The 14005-nt window shown below is 42.9% G+C and overlaps 1 protein-coding gene across 2 annotated transcripts; it reads left to right on the forward strand.

Moving 5' to 3' along the window:
• The first annotated feature begins 186 nt into the window (after positions 1–186).
• zfand5a (zinc finger, AN1-type domain 5a) lies at positions 187–7246 on the forward strand. 2 transcript variants are annotated; one of them, XM_004544230.4, is made up of 6 exons: positions 187–511; positions 3665–3826; positions 4239–4341; positions 4453–4538; positions 5068–5196; positions 5293–7246. In XM_004544230.4, the coding sequence occupies exons 1-6, from the start codon at positions 481–483 to the stop codon at positions 5439–5441; spliced, it is 660 nt and encodes a 219-aa protein (XP_004544287.1). In that variant the 5' UTR covers positions 187–480; the 3' UTR covers positions 5442–7246. The 2 variants fall into 2 exon arrangements, with proteins under 2 accessions (XP_004544287.1, XP_004544288.1); XM_004544231.6 differs by having other exon boundaries at positions 188–433.
• Positions 7247–14005: the final 6759 nt, after the last annotated feature.

Here is a 14005-nt window from a genome sequence, read left to right on the forward strand (position 1 = left end):
TCGTCCTTGTAGGAGGATGACGAATAGATGTGTAATAACGCAATCACGAAGTGGCGCAAGCGCAGACTGAGTTTCAGCGCCCTCCCTTTCTGGCAGAGCTGTACACAGAGCTCGAGGGCTCCGCGGGTAGCCAATGGGGACACGTTGTTTTACCCGTGACATCACCGCCACTCCTCTGACTAAAGAGGGAAACAAACATCCATACAGAAGGAACGGGAGAGGAAGAGAGAGAGGAAGGAAGGTAGGAGGCCGAGGAAGGGAGACTTAAAACCCCTCTAAACCTGTCTGGCACCGAGGACGACGGCACATAACCGAAGCAAGAACGAGAAAAGGACCTCACCGGGACCTGAAATCAATCGACATTTTCCAGCTGCCCACACTAACGGCCACTTTTCCCCGTCGTCTCGCGAGAAACTTCATCGATTTTTAGCAGGTGATGATCTTGGATTATTGTTTTTTGGGATTTTTTTCTGAATATGGATGATTTTGGAAGTGAGCTCGGCTTATCGAGGTAATCAGCCAAACGATGGGTGTTTGCAGAGGTGGCGGTCGGTGATGGCGACCTTTAACGGTGGATTGAAAGGTCAGGCGGTGCGTTGCGTGATGGCTGAGTGTGATAAACAAGCTTTTTCCACCCCCCATTTCTTTAGCGTGTTAAAGTTGCCATCACCACCATCTCCTCCTCCTGAGTAGAAATGTCAAAAGCCCTCGAACGTGATTCCGTCTCTTTCAAGGAGGTGAAAATAACAAGGGAGGGAGCGAGCTAGTTGGTTGCTGTGCCTATTTTTCTGTTTGTCCCGAGAGCTGGGGGATGGGGCACCAAAGCCAGCTAATTCCTGTCTAGAAATAGAAAATTCATAAGCTGAATAGGCAAGCAGGGCGAGAGAGTTGCTTTCGAAATTGCTACAGAACATTTTCTTGAATATAAGTTCTCGCACGGCTTCGGCCGATGGAGGAAGTAGTTTCAGCTTTGGCTCAGACGAGCTTTGCTCGATGTGTAGAACTATGTGGCATCACCAAGTCTCTTTCTAAGTGCCTTAGTGTGATTATATAACCGTGGTTGTCCGCATAGCTTCGCTTAAATCACGCAGAACACCGCATTTCAGTACAAATAAAGTGATTAAAGCGAACTACAAAACGATGTCTAAACAGGAAGCAGGGAGATTGCAGACAAAGGAAGAAAGAAGAAACAAAGGGAGCCGATACCTCACTGTCTAGACAGTGGGTTTTCAGAAAACATTAGTGCCGTTATCTTCCCGTAGGCTTCTCGTGGTTTGTTTTCAACACTGTCCATTTTTAAAGAGCAAATTTTACAGCATGTGACAAGCCCAAATGTTTTGTTTTTTTCTTCTCTCCCCTGCCCTTCAGTGTGACTCAGGACTTTTTAAGCCCAGCAGGGCCTGAAATATGAGCTTGGCTTGCGCCTGATAAAGAAGCACAGTTTCCCCCTTTTGTTTGCTGGAGATTATCACACGTACGTTTTTTGTTTCCGCAGTAGTTTTTGTTGTCCGCAGAAATCAAATGGCATAGTTTCTAGTCAGACCAGTTTTCACATTTGGTTATAGTGAAGGGTTTGGATCCTTTGTGAAAGGAAGTTGGGTTTATTGGTCGTGACTGATGATCTGCTCTGTGCTGGAAAGCCCCCGACTTCCTTTTGTTTGGGGTATTTTACAATTTCACATCTGTAGTGTTTCATAGGATTGTCTGGAATAATTCACAAGTGCATGTTTTGTTATAGGTAGGGACTGATTGAGGTGAATGTGTAATGACCCTCAGTATGCTTTATGTATCTCTGGAAGATCCCCCTTTGTTTCGAAAAACATGCAAGTCTTTTGAAGTATTCAGCGTGGCCATGTCTTTTTTACCTTATCGCTGTGCTTATAAGGTCTTGGTAAATATTAGGTTACCATGCCTGCTGTTTATCAAACACCTGGACCCATTGTTCCTTTGTGTCATAAAGTTAATGTGTTAACTGCTATGGGCCTCTTTTGTAATATGTTTTTGCATCGTCAGATGTGATTTAGTCGCAATTTAAATCAATACCTTTTCTTTTATTGAAGTGTTTCTGCGTAACGTGGAGCTAAAATCGTCCAGTCTACATCTAGTCAACACGATAAACTGATAAGTCAGTCAGCTTTAAAAGGAAATTACTGATGATCCATATAAAGGGGGTTGAAATGAAAAGCATTTTGAGCTACGCATTAGTTACTAGCTTTTAGCTGAGTCCCCCTGTCTGGTATTTTTCAGCAGTCAGCAGTTGGACACGTGACACAAATGAAAGGGAAAAAAAGGTCTTTGTGGGCTTTTCCAAGGAGACCCTTTATTGACATACTGGTGAAAACATCCAGGTGAAGAGAAACGAGGAAGTGGTAGGAAGACAGGTTTGGGTGGGGGTCTGATAGCTAATGGTGCTTGTTATTTAGGACACCTCGGGTGGACTGACAGGACGTTCTAAACCAACTGCCAGAACATTGAGCTCGCCTGCCCTGTTTGTGTCCGTGACCAGAATATAGACGAGCTTCACACCAACGCAAGCAGCTGCTGTGTTGCACCAGAACAGGGCAAAGGTTGTCCACAGAGGAAATATGAGCCCGTTGCTGTGTGTGGATTTTATATTTTATTTTTATTTATTTTCTGTGTGTGGGGGGCGGGGAGAAGAATCATAGGTGATCGGCTGAGTTGTAAAATGGCCCGGACAGGGCTGGCAGGCACAGCTCTTCTTTCCTATCTAATCCAGGCCTTCCATGTGTATCTGTCCTTTCATGTGGCTGTTTTTGATCAATCACCTCAAAGTCACCGTCTCCCATTACACAACTTCCTGCGCTGTTGCACAAAGACGGGTAGCAAACGTCACAGGACTACTTGTTTTGCCAAGTTACGCACATGCACGCTCATTTTCTGGGCGTATGCGTGGTGAGAAATGACTAGGGAGGTTTTGAAATGCCTTGTAAGGCAAGAGCCAAGGGTAGGGAGGGGAACACTTTGTGAAACAGCTGACCTACTTTGTTTATCGCTTATAGCCTTGTGCCATTTAGCAAAAACAGAATCTTATTTAATCTGAAGTGTTTCGTGTGTTCTTTTGCGATCATGATACCGCGAGTGAGTCAGAGCTTTTGTTTTTAATTAGATGGAGGAAGTAAGGGCCTGAATTTGGTATGAGGAAGAAGAACAGCTGACACTAAAGCCTACAAAAAGCAGAGGATGGGGGGGATAATGGGAATACCTCTCAGTTTTTCTCAGAACCACCAAAAGAGCCGGCAGGAGGGAAGAGGTGACACTGCAGTGAACAAAGCTGTAGAACAGAGCACATACGAGCCTTTGCCAAAGGTGTTGAACAGAGAACAGTGAGTGTTGTTTGTTCTGTGGGATTCCTGCGGAGACACATTCATTACTGTATTCAGGCTAAAGGGCAAGTCAAAACAGAAAGCTGAATTTACATAAAATGACAGCCGTGTTATCAGTCAGCTATGTTGATACTGCAACCAGTTTCTCTGGAACCAGACTAACAGGAAGAGCGGTAGGGGTGGAAATGCGTCCAGGAAAACATTTCAGTTCTTTTTTTTTTTTTTCTTTCTTCCATGCACGTGTCAGATCGAGGTGTTGGTGTTGCAAACTGCACGTCGGTCTAAGAAGCATTCTCACTCTGTCTCCCTCGTTCTTTCAGCAATGGCTCAAGAGACGAACCAGAGTCCAGTGCCCATGCTTTGTGCCACAGGTTGCGGTTTCTATGGCAACCCAAGAACCAATGGTATGTGCTCCGTATGCTACAAGGAACACCTGACACGGCAGCAGAGCAGCGACCGCATGAGCCCCCTCGGCCCAATGGGTAAGACCGCACACACAGATTTGATTTGTCTTCTCCTTCAGAGTTACTGCAGCTCAGACTGATTACATCAGTTTCTATGTAAACAAATACATGAACTTTAATCAGTATATTTAAAGCTTTTACTCCACTGTGGATAATAACAGACAGGGTCAGGGTGATGGGGTGCTCCTTTAAGCACTTCTGTGATCCAACATTAAAGTTTTTCTTGATGCAAAACACTATCAGTACTTTGAAACAAGGAACAAGGGAGAATATGTCCCAAAAGAGAAGTGACGTTGAATACATTTTTAGATAGGCCTGAAACTGCTGAAAACAGTTTCTATTATTCAGCTCACTTGTTGGCATGCAAACCCACATCACTTGGATTATATTTATTTGGATTTTTAAATTTATTATCATTGTCATCATACAGGCTCAACTGCTAGTCCTACCTCAGAGGCTTCTGCCATCCAGAGACTAGAAGCCAGTCTAGCAAAGGTTGATGCCTCCCCTGCCCCTTCACCAGACATGTCTAGGTCAGTATCCGCTGCCATTAGCTCTCGTGATGTTTGCTGGTTACTTTTCTTGAAATTGAATGAGCAATGTGATGACTGACTCACCTCGCTCCCCGCTGGTTAAACCTGCAGAACCATTCAAGGATCTCTTCCTGTGACTCAGCAAATGACCGAGATGAGCATCTCCAGAGAGGACAAACCTGAACCCCTAGAGCCTGGTAAAAACATGCTTTCATTCCTATTGGTTGCTGGCAACATTGCAGGCATTTTACACATACCTAGTTGACAGCTAAAAAACACACTTCTCGAGGCAAACACTGCTACATAGTTCTTTCTGTAGCCTCAGTTTTATTTTTGATGCTTCGCTGCATACCTTAAGCTCCGCTGTTGGTTTTCACTTACAGCCTCCAAGAAAGAGAGAGTGTCTAAAAATAAACCTGTTTAAAAATACCTCCACTCTCAGGACACTCAGATTTAACGTTGCCTGCCAGAGGCTTGCTCAGAATAGTGTATTCTTTGCTGCCAAGAACAAGAGGGGCAATTTAGAGATAAGGAAAATACTAATTACTATTATCTTGGACAACAATGCAACATTTTAGAGGCCACTGGCTTTCATTGTCTTGTAAAAGTATGACAAACAGCCTTGTTTGCTGCTCTGGGAATTAAAGGGATAATGACACATTAAAGGCTTCCGTGACTTATGACTTTTTTTTTTTTTTCCCTCCCGTTGTCTTTCTTTCTGCGTAGTTGTAAGCCAGCCTGCTGCTTCTAGCCCTACTCCTGTAGCCTCTTCTAGCAGTGAGGAAAGTAAGAGTGACACCCCCAAACCTAAAAAGAACAGGTGCTTCATGTGCCGCAAGAGAGTGGGCCTCACAGGTGAGTGAGCAGGTCGCAGTTCAGCATGAATTTCTGTCAGTGCACTTGTGAAACGCTCCCATTCCAGCTTTTAACCCTTGATTTTTGCGCCTCCAGGTTTCGACTGTCGCTGTGGCAACCTGTTCTGCGGCATCCACCGGTACTCTGACAAGCACAACTGTCCCTATGATTACAAGGCCGAGGCTGCCGCCAAGATCCGCAAAGAGAACCCCGTGGTGGTGGCTGACAAGATCCAGAGAATATAATAGATGAGACAGAGCAGCAGTGGCAGCAACAATGAAACACCATTGACAAAAGACTGGAGTATGAGTGCGAACCTTTGAAATGAGCATAAATGAGAATGGAACAGACTTGATTTACAAAATTACAACCTCAAGAAGATCATGGAGAGGAAAAAAAGAAAAACGTAAAAGATCCTGTCTGAGGAAGATGCATGAATGATCACTTTTCTCCCTCTTTTTTTTTTTTTTTTTTTTGATTAACTCAGTTTTTATCCTGTTTTCTGTGGTGTGGTTTTTTGTTTTGTTTTTCTCGTTTTTTGCCGCCGTTCAGTCCGACGTTTTGTTTTGTTTTTTCTAAGAATATGTATTGTCTTACTAAGAGCAGACCAGGCTACATGTCCAGGATAAGCTGTGCTCCTCTCACCCATACCAGGCGCCATTATTGTGCCAAACCGTAGACGGCCATTTAACACGCGCCGCCACGTGTCAAGACACTGGCTGGTCTCTCAAAAGCATTCAGACTACACAGAAACAGTCCATACAAGTTGTGTCCCTCAACCTTTGAACTTCTCGCTCTGTGCTCCGTCGGCGCTGGAGTCGGTCAGCGTCTCCTGCCTCGCACGAGGAGGGGGGGATTTGTTGCGATGTCTTTTCCTAGCTTTACCTACCTCACGGCTGCCGCGTTAAGCTACGTTGTCTTCCCTTTTACTTTTTTCGTCAGCTTCGACCCCATCAGAGCAGTTGATCATCGTGACAGTCGGCGTCGGTGAATTCCCCTAACCCCTCCAATCGGCACACCTTGCTTTCACTTTGATGGGTTTTGATTGAGGCTGTTTGGAGGTATCATGCTAGACGGGGACACACAAATTACTCGCTGAAGGAGTTCCACCAACTGTTGCCGGACTGTGTGTGTGTGTGTATGTGTGTGTGAGCCGACGTGTGGCCTGAGGGGAAGGATGGCACCCTTCCCCCATGGGTCTGGTAGGGTCAATGTAGGCGTCAATATTGTAGGGGCATGAATGAATGGGATAAATGCATGAGTCACTCTTCATCTGTGTTTAGTGTTTCACAAATATCATTCAACTTAGGGTTTCAGATGTTTTATTTGCTGAAAGACAATTATCTGTTATGTTTTATTAGCTTATTTTTCTCTTCCATTGTACTGATGTTAGCACATGTATTCAGTGCATTGATGGAGTTAGGGTATGTGAACCATGATTTCTTTTTTTTAAATGCGCTAACAAAACATTCGTGTGAGCACAGTGTGTGTGTGTTGGGCTGTGTGCATGTGTTCTGTCCTCACCTCTTCCTTATCCCTTTTGACTGTAGAGCTACCCAGTTTATCAGCACATGTTTACAGAACTACAGGAGCATGCCAGAGCTAGATTTATGAAAAATAATAGATACCAAGATTAGATGTAACTTCTCATCTGTCTAACAGCTATTGGTCTCTGTGTCTCTGCTATAGAGCACTGTAAGGGGGGAAAAAAGGGAGGGGAAAAAGTGTGTGTGTGTTTTTGTGTGAGTGCACGTGCACATACCTGTGCGACAGTGTGTTTTCATGGCTGCCTGACACATTGAAACCGATGTATGTTTGTGACTTGTTTCTCCCCCGTATGGATGTGTTTTTTGTTTTGTTTTTTCATTTAAAGTTAACTGTATGTATCCGTTTGAGTTTTTCCTTTCTGATTCTTAGTTATATGCAAATTTGTACAAAAAAGAAAAAACAAAACTGTGTTGATATTTATGTATTACATATAATCTTGCTATCCAGCATTACAACAGAATAGTATCATGTAAATAAAACTGTACAGAGAGACATTACAAAAGGCTGAGTGTGTGCTGATTCAGTGTCCCATTTTGCTTATTGTTTTTGGGGGGTTTTTTTATTGCCGGTTTGATTAAACGTTAAGATAGAAAATGTGGCCAAAACAAGCAGGTTTTGGATGACTGTGCACAGGACAACTTGACTGAACGTGGCTGGATTATTTTCAGTCAGGACAAGACTAGAGTAGGAGCACCATTTCCCCCGTCATTAATTCCTAAACCAGGCTAACCTGACCTCAGGCTGAGGTCTGGGTCACACAGGAAGTATTAATCCCCAGATTGCGGAACACCGTGTAGGTAGGATGCTTATGAGCGTGTTTCAGGGACACTTCTCACACTCCTGTTTGGAGCCCCAGGGCGAAGGCAGTTCGCAGATGGCGTTAACGGGAGCAGCTGCTCAGACAGCTGAGGTGTCCTCATGTGGTGTTGCTGTGACAGAGGACCACAAAGATCACATTGTCTGGACACACAGCTAAAATGCGATGGATTTCCAACCTGAATCTTATGCCAGTGACAAAGCATTATTAATCACTGACCACATCTTCTGAACCCGATATGACAGAAGAGTGAGTACACCATGTAACTGATGCAGTGGAATCACACTACATTGCTAACGGTCTCTTTCCACTATCACACAGACTTAACCTATAATTTGTTTCACTGATGGATGCAGAACCTTATCTGTGTCATCCTCTCCCTATTTGTCTGTCATTGGGTGTGACCGAGGCCTCGGTGGCCTCAGAGACTCCGACTAGTGGAAAGTGACAGATGCTGTAGCCAGATGTGCAAAGGCGATGGAAGTTATATGGGGCCACAAACAGGAACATACAGTACTCTCCTCTTTAAAGACAACAATCCAACCTTATAGAGCACTTTAAAAACAACATGGTTGACCAAAGTACTTTCCGGGAAAAAAAACAACAGTGAAACTTAGGTTAAGTTCATCTTATTCCTTTTCTTTTCACACACTTTCTACATTAAATCCTGACTGATTCTTGCAGCTCATAGTTGGGTCAAGATAACCTACATTAAACATGCACTCACTATCCGTTTTACATCCATCCACAGCAAAATGATATACATATATTGGGAACTTAGGAGTTTGAGGGGACTATGATAGAGTTGTCTGACAAGTCAGTGTCCCGGAGAAAGACAACTGCTCTCAGTGCTGCCACCTGGATGTGAGAGCTGTATAAGTGCAACCCACTTACCACACATTTTCAAAGCACTTGTGTATCCAATATGAATCACACAGCATCATTACATCATACCAAAACACATGTTTATGACTAACATGTACATAACAGTTGAATAAATGCCTTTATCGGCAAATGAGTCAAGTGCTTCAGGGAAAAGTAGTGAAATAAGCAAAAAAAGAGAGCGAGGGAATCTTTTGAAAACCAGCATATCTTTTCATCAAAAACTCAACAGTGTGTTTAAAAAAATTGTATTAGGGCACTAAAAGCTTTACAAATATGTGGCTGTACAGTTAAAATGTATGTATGTCATTTTAGAAGAATATTGGTGGTTGATGGAAAGAAATGTTATGTGGGATGATAACAACCTCAGAGGTACCTGAAAATCCAACCTGGACAGCTCTTCATTAATCATTGTCATACCTACACAGAATTGTAATTTTTTTATATTTTGAAAGATTACATTTTGGATGTTGTAGCTCACAGACTGTGGCCCACGCCGCTAATCATAGAGTTCACAGTGCAGCTGTACTTGTAATTATATTGTCCACAATGAGGCTCATCTTTCTCATTTAGCAATTTTAATTTAGATCAAAATGACAGTCAAAGACTAACAGATGAGTTCCTGAAGATCAGTTCTTGTACATGCTTCTTTTTTGCACTTCATAAATCTGACGTTTATTTACACCAAGAAAACGTTTTGGATCTTGACCTCACACTGTTGAAGGTGCTGAACAATTACTCTTTAGAGTGGAGTGAACCGAAAGGACATCCACACTTTAACTCCACTCTTTACAGTGGACTCTCCTGTGTGGGGCTCAAAGCTTTATCTTGCATCAGCTCGTCATGCAGCTTAGAAGATAATGTACATGGGGGAAATAATTATTTGATCCTCACTTGAAATTGTAAGTTTGCTCATATGAACAGTCTCTAATTTTTATTGTAGCTCCGTTTTCAATTTTTTTAGATGAGAAGTATAGACACAAATCCCAAATCAAACATGGACTTATCCATTGTGAAATTGTTCACAAACTTGCTCTCTGATGGATGCATAAGGGGCAAGTCAGGGTTCAGTATCTTGCCCAAGGATGCTTTGACATGCAGACTGGAGGAGCCAGGGAATCGATCCTGCAGTTGACCTGCTCTAATTCCTGAACCACAGCCACCCTCACCTGCCCCCTATTTGTGGAGCTACCCGCTAACACACAGGACTAGAGATGTCCCAATCCTGGATCTATAATGTATGTAATCTATAATGTTTAAAGAAACATTTTAGTGAAAGCAAAGACTGATATGAATCACATTTTTTAATAATTTCTTTTTCCCTATTTTGTGCCAGGGATACAAAGAAGTTTTCATTTAATAAAACTGCCTGGTCTATTTAAAAGTCTGTCGGTTCCTTGTCACGCTGTCACTGAACACTTAGCCACTGCCAAACTGATGTGACCAAACAAATAATCATCAGCCAGTGCCACAGGAAAGTGTCTCATCTGCAGATTGGTCTACAGCTAAGTTTGGCTGGTATAGTGATTCCACAGATAACTTTATGCAGAGATTCAGCATGAAAAGGGAGTGCAGAATTATTAGGCAAGTTGTATTTTTGAGGAATAATGTTATTATTGAACAACAACCATGTTCTCAATGAACCCAAAAAACTTAGTAATATCAAAGCTGAATGTTTTTGGAAATAGTTTTTAGTTTTAGCTATTTTAGGGGGATATCTGTGTGTGCAGGTGACTATTACTGTGCATAATTATTAGGCAACTCAACAAAAAACAAATATATACCCATTTCAATTATTTATTTTTACCAGTGAAACCAATATAACATCTCCACATTCACAAATATACATTTCTGACATTCAAAAACAAAACAAAAACAAATCAGCGACCAATATAGCCACCTTTCTTTGCAAGGACACTCAAAAGCCTGCCATCCATGGATTCTGTCAGTGTTTTGATCTGTTCACCATCAACATTGCGTGCAGCAGCAACCACAGCCTCCCAGACACTGTTCAGAGAGGTGTACTGTTTTCCCTCCTTGTAAATCTCACATTTGATGATGGACCACAGGTTCTCAATGGGGTTCAGATCAGGTGAACAAGGTGGCCATGTCATTAGTTTTTCTTCTTTTATACCCTTTCTTGCCAGCCACGCTGTGGAGTACTTGGACGCGTGTGATGGAGCATTGTCCTGCATGAAAATCATGTTTTTCTTGAAGGATGCAGACTTCTTCCTGTACCACTGCTTGAAGAAGGTGTCTTCCAGAAACTGGCAGTAGGACTGGGAGTTGAGCTTGACTCCATCCTCAACCCGAAAAGGCCCCACAAGCTCATCTTTGATGATACCAGCCCAAACCAGTACTCCACCTCCACCTTGCTGCCGTCTGAGTCGGACTGGAGCTCTCTGCCCTTTACCAATCCAGCCACGGGCCCATCCATCTGGCCCATCAAGACTCACTCTCATTTCATCAGTCCATAAAACCTTAGAAAAATTAGTCTTGAGATATTTCTTGGCACAGTCTTGACGTTTCAGCTTGTGTGTCTTGTTCAGTGGTGGTCGTCTTTCAGCCTTTCTTACCTTGGCCATGTCTCTGAGTATTGCACACCTTGTGCTTTTGGGCACTCCAGTGATGTTGCAGCTCTGAAATATGACCAAACTGGTGGCAAGTGGCATCTTGGCAGCTGCACGCTTGACTTTTCTCAGTTCATGGGCAGTTATTTTGCGCCTTGGTTTTTCCACGCGCTTCTTGCGACCCTGTTGACTATTTTGAATGAAACGTAGTGATGGGACGTTCTGTATCGAGGCTTCGGAGCGTGTGTCGAGTAATGGAGGGGGCGTTTCCGCGAAGCGCGTATCGAGGCTTGCTTCATTTATGGGAGGAGCTGAAAATGATGACGTCCGAAGCCTCGCTGCCCGGCTGTACCACGTGACTGGTTCATGAAGTGGTTCGAACTTTGCCGCGAGATATGACAGCGATATAAACCCCTCAGACTTCATTCAAAATGTGGGTGTTTGATGGAGAGTTGCGGTTAGTGAGAGTTTGGAGACCGTTTGGAGGTTTATGAGAGTGAGGAGAGAAAGTCAGGAGAGAATGGAGCCAGCTAAGAAGAGGAGGATGTCCTCCCCTGTGTGGGAACATTTTGATTTTATTCCTCCCAACAAGGTATGTAAATTTCTACAGAAGATGTATTGTCATGATACTGATGGTGCAATACAATTTATGTTGAGCTGTCTTGACTTTTGTACAAGGTGAAGTGTTTGCTATGTGCCAGGGAGCTGGGATATAACAACAACATCCATGCTTAGGCACTACAGAGCTTTGCATGAGAATAAGAGGAACACCGATTGTGGAGCAAGACCAGGTGAGCCATCAAATGTAATGATAATATAGCATGCAGTAATGTTACTAAATGATATAACAATATTATACAACTGTTATAAGTTACGTGTGTGATATTTATATTTGTGCTTTGTCTTTATTGTCTTTCCTCAGGAGAACAATCTCAAATAGATGAAGACCTGGTCAGCATGGTGATTGAGGACTCCCAGCCATTTAGCATTGTGGAGGACAAAGGATTCAAAAGATTTGTTAAATCATTAAATCCCAGCTATGTTCTCCCCACTAAAAAGGACGTAAAAGCAGTGAAAATTTAGTTTTTACAGAATAAAATGTGAACAGGCAGGACTGAGGCTCAAAGCCTCAGTGTGTAGCTGTCCATACCTCAACGTTACAAAAGCACAACTACTGTCCACACCCCAACCACACCTCACCTCACAGTAAATGATCATTTCCATTTCAAGCATTTCCAAATAATAATTTCCCATACTGCCACTATAAATATACACAGTATACTGCCATCACTACAATATACATGTTTTACACACTCCTTTTGTTGTTGACATTTACAGGCTGTGTGCAAAATGCCACACTCTTCAAATTCATGCCAGCTATTATTTTTACATCCAGTAGGTGTCCTGCTAGAGCAAATGAAGCTTCATGAAGCTTCGCGTTGGGGTGAACCAATTGGATGAAAAGCTTCAGTGCTTCATGGGGCTTCATCTGCCCATCACTAATGAAACGCTTGATTGTTCGATGATCACGCTTCAGAAGCTTTGCAATTTTGAGACTGCTGCATCCCTCTGCAAGATATCTCACTATTTTTGACTTTTCTGAGCCTGTCAAGTCCTTCTTTTGACCCATTTTGCCAAAGGAAAGGACGTTGCCTAATAATTATGCACACCTGATATAGGGTGTTGATGTCATTAGACCACACCCCTTCTCATTACAGAGATGCACATCACCTAATATGCTTAATTGGTAGCAGGCTTTCGAGCCAATACAGCTTGGAGTAAGACAACATGCATGAAGAGGATGATGTAGACAAAATACTCATTTGCCTAATAATTCTGCACTCCCTGTACAGTAGTATGGTATTTATCAATGGGCTATCACATTAAGTAGTACTATACTGTGCAAGTGGTGGTACAGACGTCTACTATGGTAAATCAGTATCTGATACACAATAGCAGTAATAATAATAATAATTACTAGTAGTTTTAGTAGTGATAGTGAGAAGGACATTATTTTAGTAGTATTAACACTACATGACTCTTATGAAATGATTCCAGTTTTACAGGATGTAAGCATGATAGACAATATAATGAAGTTAGCGCAAAAAGTGTGTTTGTCTCTTTGTTGTTAAAATGAGTCTTAGCAATAAGTCTTATATCAATAGAAGGCCTGTTTATTTCTCCTTAAATGGTGTCACATTTGCAAGGAAAATGTATTTGTGGGTTGAGGATCAGAGTTGAGCATGTGGGTTCCACCCATGAAAAACTTGCCAAATCATCTCCGCCAGTGCCAAACAATGTACTCTGTTGTGGGATGGTGTCTCATTCTTCAACCAGCATTTGTTGCAAGTTAGGCATTTGTGGTTGTGTTGGTCATTTTGGCATGAAGAGAGCACCCAAAGCTGATCCCACAAGTGTTCAATGGGGCTGATCTCAGGACTGCAGGCAGGCCATTCCATCCTTTCCACTCCCAAATTCTCGAGGCAATCTCTGATAATGGCAAGGGTTGTCATCTTGGAGTTTGATCCCAGACTGTGGAGATATACTGGTTACGTAATCTCATCTTAATATCTCTATGATGATTGCCTTTATGATGATAGGTCTGTTACGCTATCCTGCAGAAATGAGCATAGCAGTCACTTTAAATCTATGAAGTGGCACTGGCAGAATCTGGACTCATCGCTGAACAGAACATTCCTGCACGTGTCGCTGACATCAGCGCAAACAGGCCTAATGGTGAAGGGCAGTCATGGGATCCTCCCGGCAGCACTATGAGACCAGAGATTGCCTGTCTTCTGATTTTCTGAGTAAAGTGCTGTCGGCCATATTCTCCTGCAAACCATGACGGCAAATCTAAAGAATAGCGCCAACAGTTCCTAAGTGCTACAACAAAATTGTCTTGTGCCGTCGTCTTCTTCAGATGCCCACTTCTTTGCCTGTTTCTGACATCCTCCATTATATGGAACTTGGCCTTCAATTTGGAGATGGTACA

Source organism: Maylandia zebra, linkage group LG12 (genome assembly GCF_041146795.1).
Source record: "Maylandia zebra isolate NMK-2024a linkage group LG12, Mzebra_GT3a, whole genome shotgun sequence".
In the NCBI taxonomy this organism is placed as follows: Eukaryota; Metazoa; Chordata; class Actinopteri; order Cichliformes; family Cichlidae; genus Maylandia; species Maylandia zebra.

Coding starts and splice junctions, on each gene's coding strand:
- zfand5a (XM_004544230.4), top strand. CDS start 481: ATGATTTTGGAAGTGAGCTCGGCTTATCGAG. Junction 512..3,664: donor AGTGAGCTCGGCTTATCGAG/GTAATCAGCCAA, acceptor TCGTTCTTTCAG/CAATGGCTCAAGAGACGAAC. Junction 5,197..5,292: donor CAAGAGAGTGGGCCTCACAG/GTGAGTGAGCAG, acceptor TTGCGCCTCCAG/GTTTCGACTGTCGCTGTGGC.